We start from the raw sequence: 18844 nt of genomic DNA, 5'->3' as shown, positions 1-18844 counted from the left end.
AAAGCCTTGCAGCAGGGTATTGGTATCTATGGAAACCATGTTTGCAATTGCCATTCCATCACCTTCTCTGGCACACTGACACAGTTCCTGCAAGGCTGCTACAGCTCCCAGCACTGCTGCCCCAGAGCACCCCGCTCCAGGGTAGGTAAGGGAGCTGCCTGGGGAGCCTGCAAGGATGGCATTTGTCTCTCAGAACTAAGAGCAGGCATATGGGGAAGCGCAGTAGCCGTGCTGCCTGCCCAGGAGCTGGGAAGAGCCTCATTTGCAGAGGTGTCCAAGTTGTCAAAACAGCACCTGTGCTGACTGGTGCTGGCCCTCTGAGGGCTGGGGAAATGGTACACAGCGGGCACAAGGCAAGCACTGGGTACACAAACCTTTGTGTGCTGCTTTTGCTGATCAAAAACCTCACCAAATTCTGCTGGATTCTCCGAGCTGAAATAAGGCAAATATGTGCTGGTTTATACTTCCAGACTACGGTTTTCTAGCAATATTTAGCTCTTACAAAGGCAGGCAAAAAATTCCATTATTTTAAATCATGTTCTAGCTGTGGCTAGAGCATGGGAAAATGGCATATTTCAACACAGGAACAAAATGGGGCAAGAGATCCCATTTTTTTCCTCACCGGATTGCATCTAAACTCTAAATTTTCTTTCAATGCTTGGCTCTAGTACAAAACCTATTGCAATAAATGTAAGCAGGAGCAAGCTAATTCTTTAATGAATCGATACCAGTGCAGAAAGTGGCTACACTATTTAAACAGAAAAATAGTGTACCCACTATAAAGTCCCTATATATATTTATCTTCATCAAAAGTTAACTAAAAAAGATAAGGAGCATACAATGAGTTTCCCATGTAATGAAAACTCAGTGTCAAATTTGGGTTGGCAGGATAAGCTTGCTTACAGGGAAAACAGTTCTTTACATCTCTTATTCAGTGAAGTGCACCTACATGTCTGGCTTAAACTGAACAACCTCAACAGTTTCTACAAAATCAACACATCTTCTCTAAGGATGGTCAGTTTGAATGTAAAACTTCACTCCCCCCAGCAGTGCTTGCTTGTTTACTTATTTACTTTTAGCAGCTGTGACTACAGTATTCAACGAGAAGTGATCACTGATATTATTAGAAGGGTTACACGGGCCCATTTACTAAAGATCAGTTAAGTGCTAGAACTGACACATCATGTCTGTACTGTTAGAAACTTCAGACTCAAGTCAGGCAAATGTCATGACAGGAACTCACCAGCAGCCCTGTACCTTGCAGAGTACATGTGTGGGACTGCATCATCCTGGTACAAGGGGGGGGATGACTATTACAGTGTAGGGTGTGGATGCTTGCTCTTGGTGCAAAGAACAACCTACCCAGGGAAGAGTGGGCGGCAACTGCACATTAATAAACACAAGCAGTTCAGTGAATGAGATAACAGCTGCTTGGGAGCTGTAAGCATCATCTTCTTTCCTAGCACGCTGTCCATCTCCACTTTCTGTACCTCAGACATTTACTTGTAAAAACCTCTAAGGCAGGGACCATGATTTCCTATGCAGAATATTTTCTCACTGTATTTTCTAACAGCATCTATCTAATGCACTATTGACCTCTGTTCACTTTTATGGCAACAAATATGAACCAGAAGCCCAGAAATTCCCTGTGCTCTAAGGAAGGCAACTGACACAGGTAAAAAGCTACATGCACTGTCTTTCCATAATAATTTCTATAATAGCCATTTAATGGATATATATCAACAGCCTGTATGTAATGCCCACATGCACTTTTCAGGCACTAACATTACATACTCTTTTGCCTTATGGCATTGATTAAAGATAGAATCATCATCACCATGTCTTGCTGACATCCACTAAATGTCTCTTTAACAGCCACTCCAAAATCTTACAAAAGATTTTCCACAACTCATTTGGGCAAGGGCAGCAACAGACAGGGCAAGGGTGGAAAGAAACTCCTTTCCCAGAATTATCTAGACAACAAACACAGTAAGGGATTGCATCTTACCTGGGGTGTTCTGGAGGAGCTTGGGCTGCTGGCAGCTGAAGACACCATGCTCACGTTTGGGTTCATACTTCTCTCTCTCTCATCCTGATAGATTCGATCCCGCTCCGCGTCAGGCAAGTTGAGGAAATTCTGCATTGCCCGTAAGTTTACCAGGAGGGACTGGGAAGCTGTCCTAGGGTCTTCTTCTTTACGCAGGATCTCTGACAACAAACCCTGGTTTAAAAAAATAAAAAAAAGGAAAAAAAAAAAAAAAAGCCAGTCATGCGTTGATGGGTTTCTTTGGTTTTTTAAAAATTTGTTTAGTGTAACCAGCTGGGTTGCAATACTGAGAATCTACATCAGAATCTCATGGGCTCTCCCTGAGGGGATATTTTGTAGGAAAGTGTTTGTCTTCTGGGGGCTGGGGTTTATTTTGGGACTGTCCTATTCTGGCACAGTATTAAGCTTCTGAGTATGGAGATGCTGGATAGGAAGGTAGGTGCACTGGTTAGAAAAAATTGCAGTTATCACCAGGTGCTTGCTGCAAATATTTTAGGAGCTGTTAGATCTCTCTCTCTCTTTTTCTCTTTTTACTTGAAGCTGGGAACACTTGGCAATCCTGTTCATCTTTGACAAATCTGCCAAGGTTGGTAAATTTAGTTTCGACATTTAAACAGTGCAGGAGGTTTATAAAGAAAAATGTTTGGCTGGGTTTTGATGTTACAGTCCGCTCATTTCAGTTTGGACAATCATTTCTGAAAGGAAAAAAATGAAGCAATAATAAAACCTTAGAATCTAGCTTTAGGGATTTAACCCATTCTTTCATACCTCATTTTAAAATACCACAGGCTTCACATTGCAACTGTGAATGAACACCATATTAATGTAATTTTTACAAAAGTCATTACACAGCATTTCTAAAAAATAAAGAGTAAAAAAAATAAAAGAATTGGAGACATGAAAATGTCATTAAAAAAGGCTTAATGCTGGGATTAAATTTATGTGTAAGAGTACGCACTCGCACCCAATAGTTCCACGGATTATCCAAAAGTTAAAGGCACAGCAGACAAGTCAGGATCAGGGCCCAGAGAAACCACCAAGGACACAGCATGTGCCACCAGCTTCCCCCAGGCATCCCCTCATATCCAACACTTCACAAACTGGGACTTCATTCCAAAGAGCAGCAACAGCAAATTTCTGAGCGATACCTGTTTTAATGTACTGGGGTGCAAGGAAGCAGAGAGGGAGCATTTCTGTCCATCAAGGCCACTTACATCTTTGGGTAACATAGCAAATGATAACTTACTGTGAACATGCTCATTATTGCAAAAAGCTATTCTGCCAATCTGCTTCCCTGAGCCATCTGACACTGTTCCTGCTCCCCTCCTGTCACCTGCAGGCTCCCAGGAACGCTGGCCACAGAAGCCCTGTGAAATCCCAGTGGGAGCTGGAGGGCTCACCTTGGCCTGCTCTGGGAGAGCAGTTCAGCAGCACAGGGACCCTGCAGGCCCCAGCACAGCCCTGCTGTGGCTGCTGACACGAGTGTTTTGCAGTTACTTCACAGCCAGGACCCAGGCAAGGGTCCAAGGACAGGCAAGGCTCACTCCTTTCCTGTCAGAAAAATGTTACTAGAAAGCAGCCACATACCCCAAGCCCTGTAATATTTAGTTTTCATTTATTTTCTTCCATATCAGGCAGCATCCTTCAAAAAGCCTTGCTAAAAGCACTGCCACTACAGTTGACCAATTAACTAAACACCAACATTTTTAGTATATACTGACCTTATTTACCAGTCTTCCTGTCAAAACCAACTGACCAACATATGATATACCTGTACCTGCATTTATCTGCTATTAAACACCTATACTAAAATACACATGTGAAACCTCTACTTCAACAGAGTTTATACCACAAAGTGCTCTAAGCAAGCTCCACACACAACCTGAAGGTAGGCTCCATCTTTTCAGCTCCTTCTCTATATGATCAAGCTGAGACACTCCCAGTTACATTTTTCTGCAATGATCAGTGTGGGCACCAGAAGGACTGGAGTTGGGAATAGAAGCATGGTTAGCACCACTCAGAAGTGGGATGTGAGAGAGAAGCTGGCCAGTGAAAAAGGTCTGCTCTCTGCAGAGAGCAAGCAGTGCTGGGCTGTCCTCTGGTATCCTGTGTGACCTCAACACAACTGCATGCTCATACCTGGCTTCTTCTTCAGGATTTACCACCTCTCAGAGAAGTTGAAAAGCTTTCTAAAGTTTGAAAGGCTCATAGGCTGGGGGAGGTTAACCAAAATAGTACATACAGGAGCTTGAAGCCACAACCTGCATGACTAATGCAAGTCCATATTACAATTTCCCCTAAAGTCAGTGAAAAATTCTTTAAATGAAGTAAATAAAGGAAATATTGGTTCCATTGATCTCTGAATTTCTAATTCCATGTGTCTTTGAAAGGATATGTATATAAAACTTATTTTTGAAAGAAAACCTCAACTTCAAAAATTAATGAGGTTAGTATGAAAGAAAGGGACCTGAAAGCTACTGGAGCTGACTCTGAAACAGTTTTTTTCTCCCTCCCATTTTAGCCTCATTAAATTTATGGTCCAATTTCAAAAATGGAGAGCAGAAACATATGTGAAAGCATGCCAGCAATTACTTTTCCATGCAGTCATTGACTCTGTATGTAAATCAGAGGCTCACAGGTACGAGTGGCTTGCTCCTAGCACCAAGATGTATCTCAGTGCCTGAGCTACCAACCCTTGTGCTTGCAGGCTCTGATTTATCACCACAAGCATCTTTTCATGTGGTAGATGTGGTGCCTGCACTCCTGCTCCCATGAGGGTCTCAGCCTGAGCTGCTCCAGGGATGCAGCAGTACTTTGCAGCACGCCTGCTCCATCAGCAGGCTGGAAGCCTCTCCTCCCAAGGCAGGCACCTGCTCCAGGGGCAACTTGCTGCTTCCCCAGCATCAGGACATGGCAGCTGCTGGCAGGGGCGAGCCCTGCTCCCTGTGCCCCGCTCCAGGCCCACAGGTTGGAAATCTGGCTGCCAAGAGGGTTTTTCTGCAGCTCCTCTAAGTGCTTTGGCAGCTCAGGAACCATGTAAACAGCAGGAGAGCTAATAAGAAAACTGACTCATGAGGGACAAATCTCGTGTCCTCCTGCAGCTGAAGATAAACAACAGTGGTAAACAGCAGCAGCAGCAGATAGCTGAGTGATAGGGGAGGATAATAAAATAAAGTGTCTTGAGAGCAATAATGTTGACAATAATATAATTCTGAGCTACTGAAGTATACGCAAACTAACCAGTGAGCAACATTATAAAAAATAAAGTGATATTAAATAATCTGTTCAGCCTTTTTGTCACCTGCAACAAATTAGGCTTTCAATATGCAAAACATCTTCCTTCCAGAAAAACAAATGATCATGATTTCATTTAATTGTAATTTAATGAGGCATAATGTATTTTTTAAAGTGATATACACCAGGTGTGTGGTGAGGAAACTGGCCCAGCCAGACAAACCCTACTGTTTCTATTTTTGAGAAAGCCCTAAAGCCAGCCAGAGACTGTTTTCATTTCTCCAAATTATGTTTCTACTGGAGGAGGTGAGGGAGGGAAACCCACAGCATTCATAGATTTCTTATAAAATTCCATTGGCTAAATTAGCTCATTCCAACTTACTAACATCTTGCATATTAAAAAATAAAAATAAAAAAATTGGCAGTTTGCAGAGCAACCAACTCTGCAAACCTAAAAGATCATCTTCAGGGACTAGAAAGTCTCGGTATAACTTTAAATAGCTAAACAGATCTTCTACATAGAACACAGCTCCCAGGATACATTTTAGGACATGCAGCTTGATAATATCTTTGCTTTTCCACTCCTCTGCATCATTTTCCAAACCGGCTGCTGAAGAGGCAACTGATGAAGTTGAATGTTCACACAGGCTGTGCTTGCAAACGAGGGGTGTGATCACCCTAAGACAAGGGCTCTGCACAGCCTGGTTTACCCTTGGAACTTGCACTATTTTTAAAATTACACACTGGATCCATAATTGACTTTAAGAAAATAATACCTGTGGTGGAGAAAAAAGCACATGTCCAATCAAAACAAAAAAGTCACTGAATCTATTTAAGGCAGGAGTAATTTTGACCATGTTTTTTCAAACTAGCAGTCCCCTCAGGCCAGCAAAGTCACTGTCACAGGGGTTTGCTTTGCATTTTTCTATGAAACCCCATTTGTGAACTTCTTTTATTTTTATTAATGACAGCATTTCCAGGACAAACAACCCAAACCTCACTGGCACCTAATCTTTTTTTAAGCAGTTTCTGAGAGATGATGCAGTGCAATGTAGAGCGAATGTTGTTCCATGTGACTCCAACACCCAGGGGACCAACTGAGCAGCCTCTGAGACACACACAGGCTTGACCAAAGCCCACAGAAGGGAAATAAACCTCTGTGCCCTCTTCCCAAAGGGCTGCTGCTCAGGCCTGGAAAGGGTGGCAGTGAGATCTCAGTGGGACAGCAGACTGCACTCCCAGTGACCAAAGGCAGGAGAATTTTGCAACGGGAACTTTTGAAAAGCAATCTGGCTGGGGGCAAGGCTGTGCTGCTGGAGTGCAAGTTAAGGACTTGTGTCCTCCATGTCCAGGGCCACGGGGCAGCAGAGACTCCCAAGCACTGGACAGGGCCTCACACACATCACATTCAATGACACGGATGGAAGTCATGCTCTCCCTCATACCAACCTAAACCATCTGACTTCAAAACCTGGCACTAATGTTCAAGAGGTTCAGAACAGGCTTTGGACAATCAAAACACTGGCCAAGGCAAAAATTTAAATAAACCCAACTAATGTGCTAAACCTCAGTTTATATGTTCTGCATAAGGAAATTATATATATGAAAGACTGAAAAAGCATAAACACTTCTTCAGCCTTTCAGTCTATTTGTGCCTCTCCATACTTCAGCTATGGCCAAGAGCAACAGAGAAAATGCTGAAATATGAGAAAAATATTGCTTCTGCAGGGCTTAAAGTTCCAAGTACTTTTAAGCCCTGCACTTACACTGACAAGTCTCAATAGAAAAGCTATTCTGCTTTCCATCAGGGATAGATGTGACCCTGAGCAAGATGAGAAAACGTAGAGATTTATTCTATTTCAACATCTGGATCTTAGAGGTCAGTGATGTCAGCCTGTCCCCTCTCAGCACACAAGGTCTGTTTCCAGCATGGAAGGCAGTACCCAGGGAACCCCTGGTTAGCTACACGTTTCTACCAAACTACATCATGATTGTACCTTGAGCATACAAAAAAAAAAAAAATCTTGATTTTGCCAGGCTAAAAATGACCATTTATATTTACAGCTGTCTGCTACTTGCAGTTGCAAGCTGGAGACAGCAGGTCAGTCCAAGAGCTCTGCAGCAGAAGCACTGGCTTCTCCCAACCCTTCAAGGAATAAAGCATTTCCACCCGTTGTGTTTTTCTCACGTCAAGGCAGGATTTTGCCATGACATCTCTCTGCCTCTCTGCATTTACTCCAGGTCTCACCTTCAGTATTGTATTCTGGGCTGAACAAGATACATTCAGCAATTCTGAAATACTTCTCTTTGCCTCTAAGTACACAGCACTTGCCAAGAGCCTCTATATGAAGTACTTGTAGGCTTCTTGGGACCTCAGCTCCTTTTCAAATGCCACTGCTTTGTTTCCATTCCCTTGCATCTCTTCCTAATTCCAGCTAGGATATGAAGCAGAAGTGCTGGAAGTCTATCAGAAATGCTTATCCTGGCAATGTGTCCAGTCTAATTTTGCTGAACAAAATTGCTTTAGATAATCAGTGGAAAATTTTGAGTGGTTAGCCAAACCAAGCACCTTCATATCCATTCTGTCACCATTTCCAAAAGACAAAAATGTTTTTGTACCCTGTTCCCTGACCAGCTCTTCTTTCTCAATAGTCCAAATGTATGGTGCTACCATTTGTATCAGTTTAACAAACCTCAGAACTTGAAGGACTCTGAGACTAACTCTCCATGAATGGGAGACCAACAGTCACCCAATACACTTCAGTGTACACATCACATCAGTCCTTCATTTAGAAGAAATCTTCTGATCTCCAGATTCAGTGCCTACAGGCAGAGTATGAGCCTTGTTCCTAAACTCATTTAACTAATGCAAAAATACATACATCTCAGGAGAGAGCTGCTTAGGCACAAAGCATTTAGAGGCTGATTTGAATAAAACTTCTACAGGGTGCAACAATGACAATTTGATTTTTATTATTAAAAATGAAGTGTTTAAATCCTCCAAGAAAACGGCTTTATTGCATTAGTTTAATAAAGCCTCTTTTTTATTATGGTATCTGTTTTTATGAGGGAAGACAGGATGTGCATGTGGATCTGAATGTGGATGTATGAGGAAAAGGAGGCAGAGAAAGACCGACCACCTGCAGCCACAAAGTGCCACCATTAATATGACATGCATGTCAGACCTTTATCCTGAAATCTGCTGGGAAATGAGCAAAGACACACAGCTTGTGCACACCGTAGATCTGTGCCTCTGCTTCCAGGGCTCAGCACTCCTGTGCATCAGCTGAGCAGGCAACAGCCACCTCCTACAAGCACTCATTCTGAAAGCCTGACTCACATGCTACTTAAGATCTTTTCATTCAGCCTATTGAATACAATTAAGTTAATTGAAACTGAAATTTTGGGCAGTGCAAAACCCACTGTTGGAACAAATATCCCATGTACCAAAAATCTGCAATTTATTAAAGTAAGCACTTCCCTTACAGACTGCCTTCTTTCCTGCAAGTACAACAGAACACTGCTTGTGCCACATTACACCCAAGAATAAAACAAGCAGGCAGCATGAAAGGGTTTCATGCTATAACAGAGAGTTTTCTATGAGGATAAAAACCAACAAAAACTCCCCCCAAAACCCCAAAGCAGAAGCCTGGCTAATTGAAAGTCTGTGCACAATGGGGCAGACACCATAGCGATGAATGAAGCATGACTGTCTCACTAGATACCAGGCAGAGAATTAAAGCTCCTTGTGCTCCTCTCATTTGAGTTAAAGGGAAAATTATTTGCAAAAGGAATTCTGTCCAGGATTTGGCTCACAAGCAAATAGAGGTGGAAGAGTCAGTTATTTCAACAAACCATATTTCTGATCTTAATGCCTTGAAGAGGACTCTCTTCTGAACCCACTCCTTTGAGGGAATTTTGCCAAAGAAAGCAAAATTTAAACAAGGAGTCACAACCCACAGCCTTACTTCCTTAGCAACCACACTCCTGCTATCAGAGCCCCCAAACCCTCTTATGGGTGACCAGTGACACCTTTGTTGCCCACAAAGGTGTCACTGGTCACCTATAAGAGGGTTTGGAGCACCTATAAGAAGGTTTAGAGCACCTGTAAGAGCTATTTCCTTCTTCCTCATTGTGGAACCCTGGACTTGCCTGCAGTTCCACTAGAAGTTGGGGCAACACGAAGCATCAATCCCATGTTCCTCTATGCCTCAACCCACACCTGCAGCCAACGTGTGACCAAATCCCTTGACCATGGAGGATCAGTGCAGCTGATTTCATCATAAACTTCACTACATCTGAAACTGGAGGAGTTTCCTCCTCCTCAGGCTGTTAACTTCCTTTAATCCAAGGAAATGTGGTTGGCACCAGCTACCCAGGCAGGAGCTGAGCTGGGTGTGTGCTGCTTTCCCATCTGCAGGCTGGGGAGCCAACACACCCACATGGAGCTACTCAGGGCAGGAAGGAGGGAGCAGCGCTCTTTGGGAAGAAAGAGCCTGGACATGATGGTGTTTTTATCCAGATCTCTTTGTATCTGGCCCCACAACAACTTGATTTAAAAAGCCTCAGATTCAAGAATATTTCCAGTTTTAGAGGCTGTTCAGTTAAACAAGCACTGGCCACTCGCCCAAACATTTTACTAGTTTTGGCTATTGTATCACAACATTGGCAAAAAAAAGATGCTTGAAAAAAGAGAAAGATACAAACCGAAACATTCCTCCAGTCTGTAAGCTTTGCAGTCCACTGGGCACTCCCAAAGAGAGCAGCAGTTCACTGATCAAGTGATTTAAATTGTCTGGACTCCTTATGAAGAGCCCAATAAACTGTCCTGACTACAGCTCCAAGAGCCTGCAGCAAAGAGGAATGCTGAGCAAATGAGGACAAGAATAACATGTGCATTTTCTTTATGCAGAACAGGATTCAAATTACCTATTTTCCAGTTTGTATTTTGAAGAGTGGGATCACTTCAGCCCCTCCAGATATGCTGAAAAGCTTTTCAGCAAAGCACAAGGTGCATTTTCATGCATTTCTTTTAAAATAGTCATCTTAGTCCTACTTTTTCCTGTAACCAACATCACCTACCAATTTATCAAAACATTACAACCTGCAATAAGCAAGTTCTGGTTAGTACAACCTTTTGGTTGCAATCTGAATGCTATATTAGGAGACAATAAACAGCAGGATGGTACAAGGACTCATACACACATGGGCCAAACTCCATGTGTGTATTCTCCAGGAAGAAGCTCATAGCCTTGGCCATTAGGCCCCCTTGTGCTGCCTCCCATTTCAGAGGATCTCCACTGGCCAATGCATGCTTTCAGGGGCCACCCATCACCTGGAAGTCATCCTGATGGTAAGACAATGCAGCCTTCAGCCAGGTAGGCATTTTTTGAGAACTCCAGCCTGCACTGGACCAGTACTGCACTGTACTGACAGCCTTTTGACCTCACTGCACTGTTTGAGACCAAGGAGAGAGCTCAGCTCCCTCTGTGCACTAAAACCTCCTCACCCTCTACAGTCTGTGTATGTAGGAAATGTAGAGAACTTGTCACAGCCTGAAGTGCTTGTTTTCATGTGTGCAGACATGGCCACAGGTATGAGCAAATATTGCTGTCTTCAGTTATGTATTTCCAACTTCAAGAGGAAGATTTGGTGTTTCACAAACCATACAATTTCATCTCTCCATCTTCTGCCCCTCCTCATGTTCTCCCTCCCACACACATACAAGTGTCAGCCACTTGTTCCAATGGATTTAGCCTAGTTTGGATCAAAGCCTCCTCTACTTCATTTAACAGATTTGCTCAGATGGAAGGTCTCAGGGGAGAAATAATGTTACTAAGAAGGGGCTTTTCAGCATTGAGTATGTAGGTCATTGGACTTTAAAATAAATTAGAGAATAGTTTATCTATTAAACAAGCCTCACAGTACATATTTCATGAAGCTATACTTAATTATAGGCTAATGTGCACCACAGAGCTACCATGAAGGAAGATTAGGCAGTGGCCTGTAATGCAGTGATTAATGCCATTATTAGCTGGCTGGCACACAGCATCTATTATTTGGTACCATCAGGAGAAACAACAGACTTCCAGTTTCCAATGCTGGCACTTCTGTAAAATGCAACAAAGTCAAACCTTTCTAGAGAGAAACACACACCTCTCTGTACCTCAGAGGCAGCACGGGGGATGCAAGGAGGTGAGAGTAGACTTGAATTTCCACTCCAAGTGCCTTTTACAGAGTCTGCTTCTCCACCAGAGATGTGTGGGAATATCCCACACCTTCTATTATGCAGTGCAATACTGACTGCCTGAGCCCCTCTTCTTAATACCCTGAACAGCTGCTGATGTGAGGGGAGCTTGATTTGAGCTGGAATTAACAGCTGAGGATATGGAAATGTAACAAGTGTATCTACACTCTTTTGCTACAGGGATGGCTCCTGGGGACATGATGCACTGTATGTAAGACCACTGGTCTTCTGTATCAGGGCACTGTGGACTAACAAAACACTTGTGAGATGAGCAAATCTTCTATGGATGCTGTAAGACTTGCCTGCTCTGCAGTCAGGATGTACATCCATTTACTTATGATGGAGGGCTAAGAAGCAGGTAATACCTTTCTTGTTGGGGAATGAGCCTTTTATTTAATGGGAGACTTGGGCATTACCAGCCCAGCTATCCCAGTGTGGCTAAAGGGGAATTTCTTGTTCCTTGACAGTGACAAAACCCTCACTGGCAATGTTATTGCTGACCTCTTGCTCCAGTTCTGAATTTGTCATTCTGTCAATACCATCCACCTTGATTATACCAGGCTTTATATACAACAGGTTATGATCCCAGAGGGATGAAAAGCTTTTCCAAATTAAAAGCAGCATTTTAAAGAGGAAGTACTCATACATTCCTATGCAGTTTTCATTTGATATCCTCAAGGCTAACCCCAGAACTCAAGTGTTTTTTTGAGTGCAGCCATCTTATGAATTTAATGGAAGAAGGGAAGTAATAAAATGTGCTCCATACTTTAATTAGTTCCCTCATAACATGGCATTTCCAAAATGGCAGTGCCAAAGAAAATCATTAATCTAGGAGAACAGACGAAGGCACTGTACAGGGCAAGGGACAGACCTCCTGGAGATATACACTGCCCCTTTCCTTCTCTTGGCTGGTGCATCTTACCTCAAATAACAAATCCAGCTACACAAAAGGAATTTGTACCAACATTGAATATTAAGCCACTTTCCATTTCTTAAGCCTTGCTACAGAGTATCACAATTGAGAGATCACACGTTGTGTCCTGCAGGATAAATGTAAATGGCCTGTCTTTCTGAGCACCCATTCCCCCTGGGTACTCCATGTGCCAGGCTTAAGCAGATACTAGCATGCAAACATTTCAACATCTGCATTTCACTAGGTGAGTGAGAAAACCTGTGTCAGATGTATGAAAGCAAACACAATCTCCCACAAAAGTCAGACACTTCCCAGCACACTTGCCTTACACATTTCTCATGGGAACAGCCTCTGGCACTAGTTGAGGCATCACAGGAAGGAATTGAGGAAGCACCAGAAGGAATCCCAAAAACACCTCTGACTCTCAGTCTCTTATTACCTGGCAACCAGGCAGGGGAATGTGGAAGTTTATAACGACAGAGAGGAGCTCAGAGAAGAACTCCCATGAGCAGAATGACTGCTAGAGAGCAAAGCTCGAGTAATGGCGCAGGAGTGGCCAAACAAACAGCTGCTCCAGGAAGAAACAGCCTCGTTCAAAACTGACAAAGAGACTGCAGAAAAGACTGAGAGTGGTTTGACCTGCTTCTATGGCATGCAACAACCATACAGCCCCACAAGAGCCACAGCTTTGCCCCTCCTTGGTTATAGAACAGAAATTGATACCTGTGTGCGGTTGAATGCTACTCTTGCAAAGACAGCTTGAGACACACTGGCTCTCTTCAGCTCATCTCTGACTTGCTGGTAAATATCTGGAGACACTTCCACCGATGAATTTGATGGCTCTGGTTTGACAGCTCTAGGGATGGGTGGATGATTCAAGAACTGCTGGTTGATAGCCTGTGGGTGCTGGTGAGCCAAGAGCCGGCTGACAGCAATCTGCTGGTTTATCAGATGGGCCATGGCTATCTGCTGCCTCACCAGCTGTGGACTGAGCTGAGGAGACAGGAGCCCAGGGTTTATCATGGTTTGCATCGTTGGCACTTGGTTTCGGATTGGAGTACTGTGGTGAATTTGGCCATGAGGAGACTGTTCATTAGATTTTCCCAAAGTTGCCAGCTGGTTGATATTTGGTAAGTGCATGGGACGTTGACCAAGAACACAATAGTCGGAAAGGTTTTCTCTTTCCACTCTTTCCACTGTTAAAAGAGAAAAATTAGCTTGCTGTCATTTCAGTTTGCACTAAGGGCAAGGATTATATTGCAGGTGGCTGCACACAACAGCACCTGCTTTACTTTGTAAGTTGACAATTGTATAGAAGCATCATAGAAACATAAGCAAAAGAAACACAAAGAAAAGCAACAAGAATAATAATTAACATTCTTTCAGACTTCCCAGGCTTCATCCACAGCTCATGAAGACTCCCTATAAACCAACAGCAGGTATCCTCCCCAGCCTCCTTTCCTAAAAGGAAAAAAGCTTGGACACTTCAATTTATACCATTACTACCATTTGAATCTGTCACAGCAATTTGATTAACCTTTGAAAATGGTCAGTGTTTCAGAATCCCTGGAATCTAGGTAAAGGAAAGAAACTCAAATCGGTATCTACTCACACAAACCAAATGGAAACAAGGCCATTCCCTGTGCAGCTCATGGCACTGCTTCTGCTTACAAACTTGGCAACTATTATCTTTTCCACGTGAACTCTACCTTGCACCCTGTGTGGATAAACCTTTCTGGTACCATCAGCTCACCCAGGTGCACCACAGCAGACTCACGCTGGTTGTGTGAAAGCATATTACAAAACAGTGAGATTCACACATGAGAAAAGTCTGAAGCTATGGTTCCTATAGCCAAAGCCTCACTGCCATAAATTTGTCCAGAAACTTTAAAGCACTTTGCACAAATGCCCACTTGAAAGAAAGTACCTTCACTCTCTTCAAAAAAACTTTGTGTAGCACAACAGTGAACTCTAAGTGACATTACATTACAAAAAAATTAAAACAGTACACACTAAATATACTGCATATACTCTAGTTTTATATACTGATGTGCATTGTCCCTGCTAAACATATTATGTCAGCAATATCACAGTATCTTTTCAGGTAACTGCAAAACTAAATGCACACATCACAAAATTAAATTTTCTCTAAAAGTACCATTTGAACTTTGAAATTAAGTTTATCAAGTGCATAAATATAACTCCTACCCAGGTAATTTTAAGCAATCAGAAGTCCTTTTACAGTAGGTTGCAGATTCCATAAGTCTCCCTACATGCAATTGAATAGGCATTTTTATATTGATCTGATATAGAAGTGTTTAGAAATATGTCATCACAGAAAACCACCACCTCATCCCTGTATTGGTCTCAGCAAGAAAGATAGAATTTATTTCAGAAAGGTCATAATACTGTTATAACTTGTGTAATGATTAACAACTGTATGAGGTTTTGAACTCTTTTTAAAAACCAAATCTATATAAAGCTTTGAAGCTTTACACAGTTAATACCCAGAGTGACAGCTTACTGATGACTTGCTCTCTTTTCTTCTAAATAGAAAGACAGCTCTTTTCACCTTCCAGAGTTAATCTAAGGCAGAGAGGGTCATGCCCTGAACACATACATACACACAGTTACTAATTTTAGAACTGCCACTCTGGAACTTCACAAGTACTGAATTTTACAACTAGGTGAATTAATAGCCAGAATTTCCTCATAAGAAATTTTAACTCATTCTTCCCATTCTTGAAAAGGAAAACACCACAAAATCTTTAGCATTCTATTAAATAATTGCTTTAAAAATTCAAAATAAAAATTCATTACTGAGAAAACTATGAATTCCACTTTTCCACAAAACCTAATGTTTAAACCCAACTGAATTTATAAGTAAGTGTTTACTTGTATTTCAACTACGAAAGGCAATGCAAAATGTGTGATGCACAAATATTATTGTCAGCAAATGACTATTTTGCTGTGTTACTCACACACTCTCAGATACATAATGCAATATTTCATCTTGCTGAAAATACTGAAAATCCCTATTCAAAACCTGCTCCTGATGATGTCAGAAGGCCTCCCTGAAATGAGGCACAGAAAGCTCCATACCACTTCAGGAAGAGACATGAAATCCATGTGAAATATGCAATAGGAGTAGTGGTGATTCCAGGGATGAACCCATCATCAATACAGAGGTGTGGGCAGGGGAGTGAGGAGGGGCTGCTTTGTCACAGCCTCAGACCACGTTCTGCAACACAGATGATTCACCAACCCAGCAATACCATTGCCTCCTCAGCCTCTCTGCACTAAGCCTGCACCTGAGTAATGCCATTAAATACACACTGGTGCTAGCCAAGTGCAATTAGTCCAAAGGTACAATAGCTACTTGGCAGGTGTAGGTAGAATAAAGCTGTTGCTCAGTGTAATGAAATACTTGGAGCATCCTGCTACATCACTGACAACCCTAAAAATAAAGAGCCCTTCTGCTAGAAGTTTCAGAAGAGCTGAAAAAGTTCTGAACTATTTGTAGTTTGAGGAGCACACAGAGAATAAGTCACTGAAACCAACAAATTATTACTTGTTAGAACATAAAAACAGTAACCAAGTGTTTTTGAAAACTTGGTGAGAAATAAATATAAATAACATTCACTTTCTGGGCTGAACCACATTTGCCAAGTTTCCACCCACTCTTGACTTCAATGCCAAGTTATAAACCCCTATAAAAATAAAGTTTAAGATGAAAAGGCTGCCAGGCTGTTAATCTCTGCAGTGCTCCTTGGAATTACACAGAAACATCACCTGACTTGCTGCCATAGGTATATTTTTCCCTTATTATCAGTTTCCTTTTTTGATCACATTAGACTACACAGCTACACATGCACTCCCTATAAACAAACCAGATTCTAGTCACTTTGACCACTTTAGTAATAAAAGGTTACCATTAGCAGTTACGCTGAATGGAAAAAATGTGCATTACTCAACTCCTCAAGACTCTTTCCTTCTTTAACACACTGCCTGTATCTGACTCCCTGTTGTTCTTTGGTAACTGTGGATTGGTTACAAAATCTGCAGGGCTGAACAGGAGCAAGACTGAAACACCCTGGAGATGGAGAGTGGCACTGTCCTGAGACACAGGCCAGCTTGCCAGCAATGCTCTAAGAAAGGAAAACAGGAGCCACAAAGCTCCTCTGCCACCAGCATTCAGCCTCAGATCTTCCTGAGACAGGGCTTTAAAATTGCATCCTCTGTTTTCCATGTTCATTCCCAATTACAGGGGATTTGTTCAGAGCTCTTGTAGGCCTGTAGTGACTGGAATATGAAGCTGTACTGATAAGAATATCAATATGTGAGGAGAGAGCAGCAGGACCTTGCTGGGAAGGAAGGGGTTCCATGGATATGTACTGTCTACATTCAAGTACTGCTGATAAACTACTTCTGCTTGCAATGCCTGTGGTAGTTAAATAAAAGCTGGTTCAGGAGGCTGTTACCTACCTCCATCTGTGGTGTGACCACAGCAAAAGGCATTGCAGTGTTTTCATTTTCTCTCTGCATCACTCACTTGGTATACAATTCTGCAGTTCTTTGCTTGAAGAGCTTATTTAAACCAAGTACAACAGCACTGTCATATTGCAGAGCCACCCACTCTTCTGAAGCCCATCCTTAGGCAGGCAGAGACTTGTGTCTGGACAACAGGTACTGTGCTAAGCTCAGCAATTAGCCCTGAGAGCACTCTAGAAGAGCATCTGCCCTTCATTTTTCTATACCTCCCTACAACATGTCACTACCTCTATACGAGTCAGAAACCAACATAATCCCCAGAATGGGAGCAGCAAATTATTGTATTTGAATATTCCGTTCTCATCCTGTAACGATTACCATGTGTGTCAATGTATTTCAACTCCATACTGAGTTAAAACTTCCTGGATCCAGCACAAAAGGAATTCAGTGCACCCTTCCCCTGTGTGATGCTCTTAACCTCTAGCCCAGTCTTCCTTGCACAGTCAAGCAGCTGACGCAGACCACAGCACAATAGCTTGGGGTGGTCTGCATGCAACTTTCCATTTAAAATAAAACCAGCTCAGAAGATTTAAAATAAGATTTATTTCTCCACCTTCCCTTCCCCTCACACTTTATTTGCACTGAGTTGTTAATAGGAACATTCTGACAAACAGCCCGTGGGGCATTTAGGGCTTATGCGTGGCACTGAATTGACTGACAGCACTGGAAACCAAATTCCTGTGCACAATAAGGGATGCAGCAGGGAGAGCAAGAGTGTAACACGTCTCCCAGCACTGCAGCACAAGCAGGGACACAGAGGACCCGCCAGCATCCATGACCCAGCGTGTCCGGAACTTTTCAGTCCCACAGGCACACAGGCACTTTGCCCCAGAGTAAGAAGAAGCTGGTAAAGAAACGTTTTGTAATAAGTTACTAGCCAGCAGAATTGCCATGCTTCAATTGTGACAGGATGTCACCACCCAGGGCTGCTCTCCAGTGCTTCAGTTTGCTTCTTTGTTTTATTTATTATTTAAAACCTGGTGATCATAAAAGCCATTTCTAGCAGTGGTCATGGCCAAGCTGGGAGAGCTCTGTGAACTCTGGTATACCCTGCACTGAGCTTGAGACAGAAAGGTTCCCACAATTTCTCCTGGCTTAGCACCATCCTGCTCACTGGAGCAAGACTTGAACTTTGGAGCCATGCTTGGGGGCCAAAGCACAGCACCAGCTCCACCCTGGAGAGACAGGGCTGCTGCACTACACCCAGAGGTGCCCTCTTGCTTCTGCTGCATAATTATGAACTACCACTTTGTAAATAACAGAACCACTCCAGAGCACAGGAGGTGCTTTTAAAGTGGTAATTCCATATCTTTTTATCTGTAATTGGGATAATTACTTATTTCTTTTAATCACAGCCCACTTAACCACTTCAGTGCAAAGGGCTGATCTGAGGAGTCTCATTTTCAGTCAGCATCTAATCTTTGTATTTAGCCACAGTCATTCACTGGCTTCAGTGCCTGATCTCTGCCTAGGCCACTTGTTCCTGCATTCAGGACTGGAGAAAAGCAGGCTGACCAGAGAGGCAGATGTGATAAAAAGCTGTAACTTTTAAAACCTTTCCCCCTCCTGCAGGACAGCACAGAACCTCAAAATAGCTATAGAGCACATACAGAAATTGTTTGGCCGCTGGCTGTGGGTAGCAAAGGCCTTTATCCAAGCCTAATGGAAAACAGACAGGAAAGGCCATTGTCTGTTCTTTGTTGAGTTGCAAACCATTCAGTTCCCACCAAAGCACAAATCCCTATTTTTTTTAACTTAGAATCATCATTAAAAGTGGGCCTTTAACCACCAATCACCAATCTGAGGTAAACTGAGCAGAGTGTACTAACATTGCTGAGTCTCTTTGTGCAGC

General features: G+C 42.7%; 1 protein-coding gene across 1 annotated transcript in view; it reads right to left on the bottom strand.

Annotated features, from left to right (window-relative positions):
• The window catches only part of SATB2 (SATB homeobox 2), a 127714-nt gene that overhangs the window by 39032 nt on the left and 69838 nt on the right, over nt 1-18844 (bottom strand). The window contains exons 7-8 of the mRNA XM_030241871.2: nt 13165-13637; nt 2009-2221 (exon numbers count right to left, since the gene is read on the bottom strand). Coding sequence (XP_030097731.1) covers nt 2009-2221; nt 13165-13637 — 686 coding nt within the window. The remainder of the gene's footprint in view (nt 1-2008; nt 2222-13164; nt 13638-18844) is intronic.

The sequence above is a fragment of the Serinus canaria genome, chromosome 7 (genome assembly GCF_022539315.1).
Source record: "Serinus canaria isolate serCan28SL12 chromosome 7, serCan2020, whole genome shotgun sequence".
NCBI lineage: Eukaryota > Metazoa > Chordata > Aves > Passeriformes > Fringillidae > Serinus > Serinus canaria.
The sequence above is the reverse complement of the archived record's forward strand: the minus strand, read 5'-3'. Positions and strand labels throughout refer to the sequence as shown.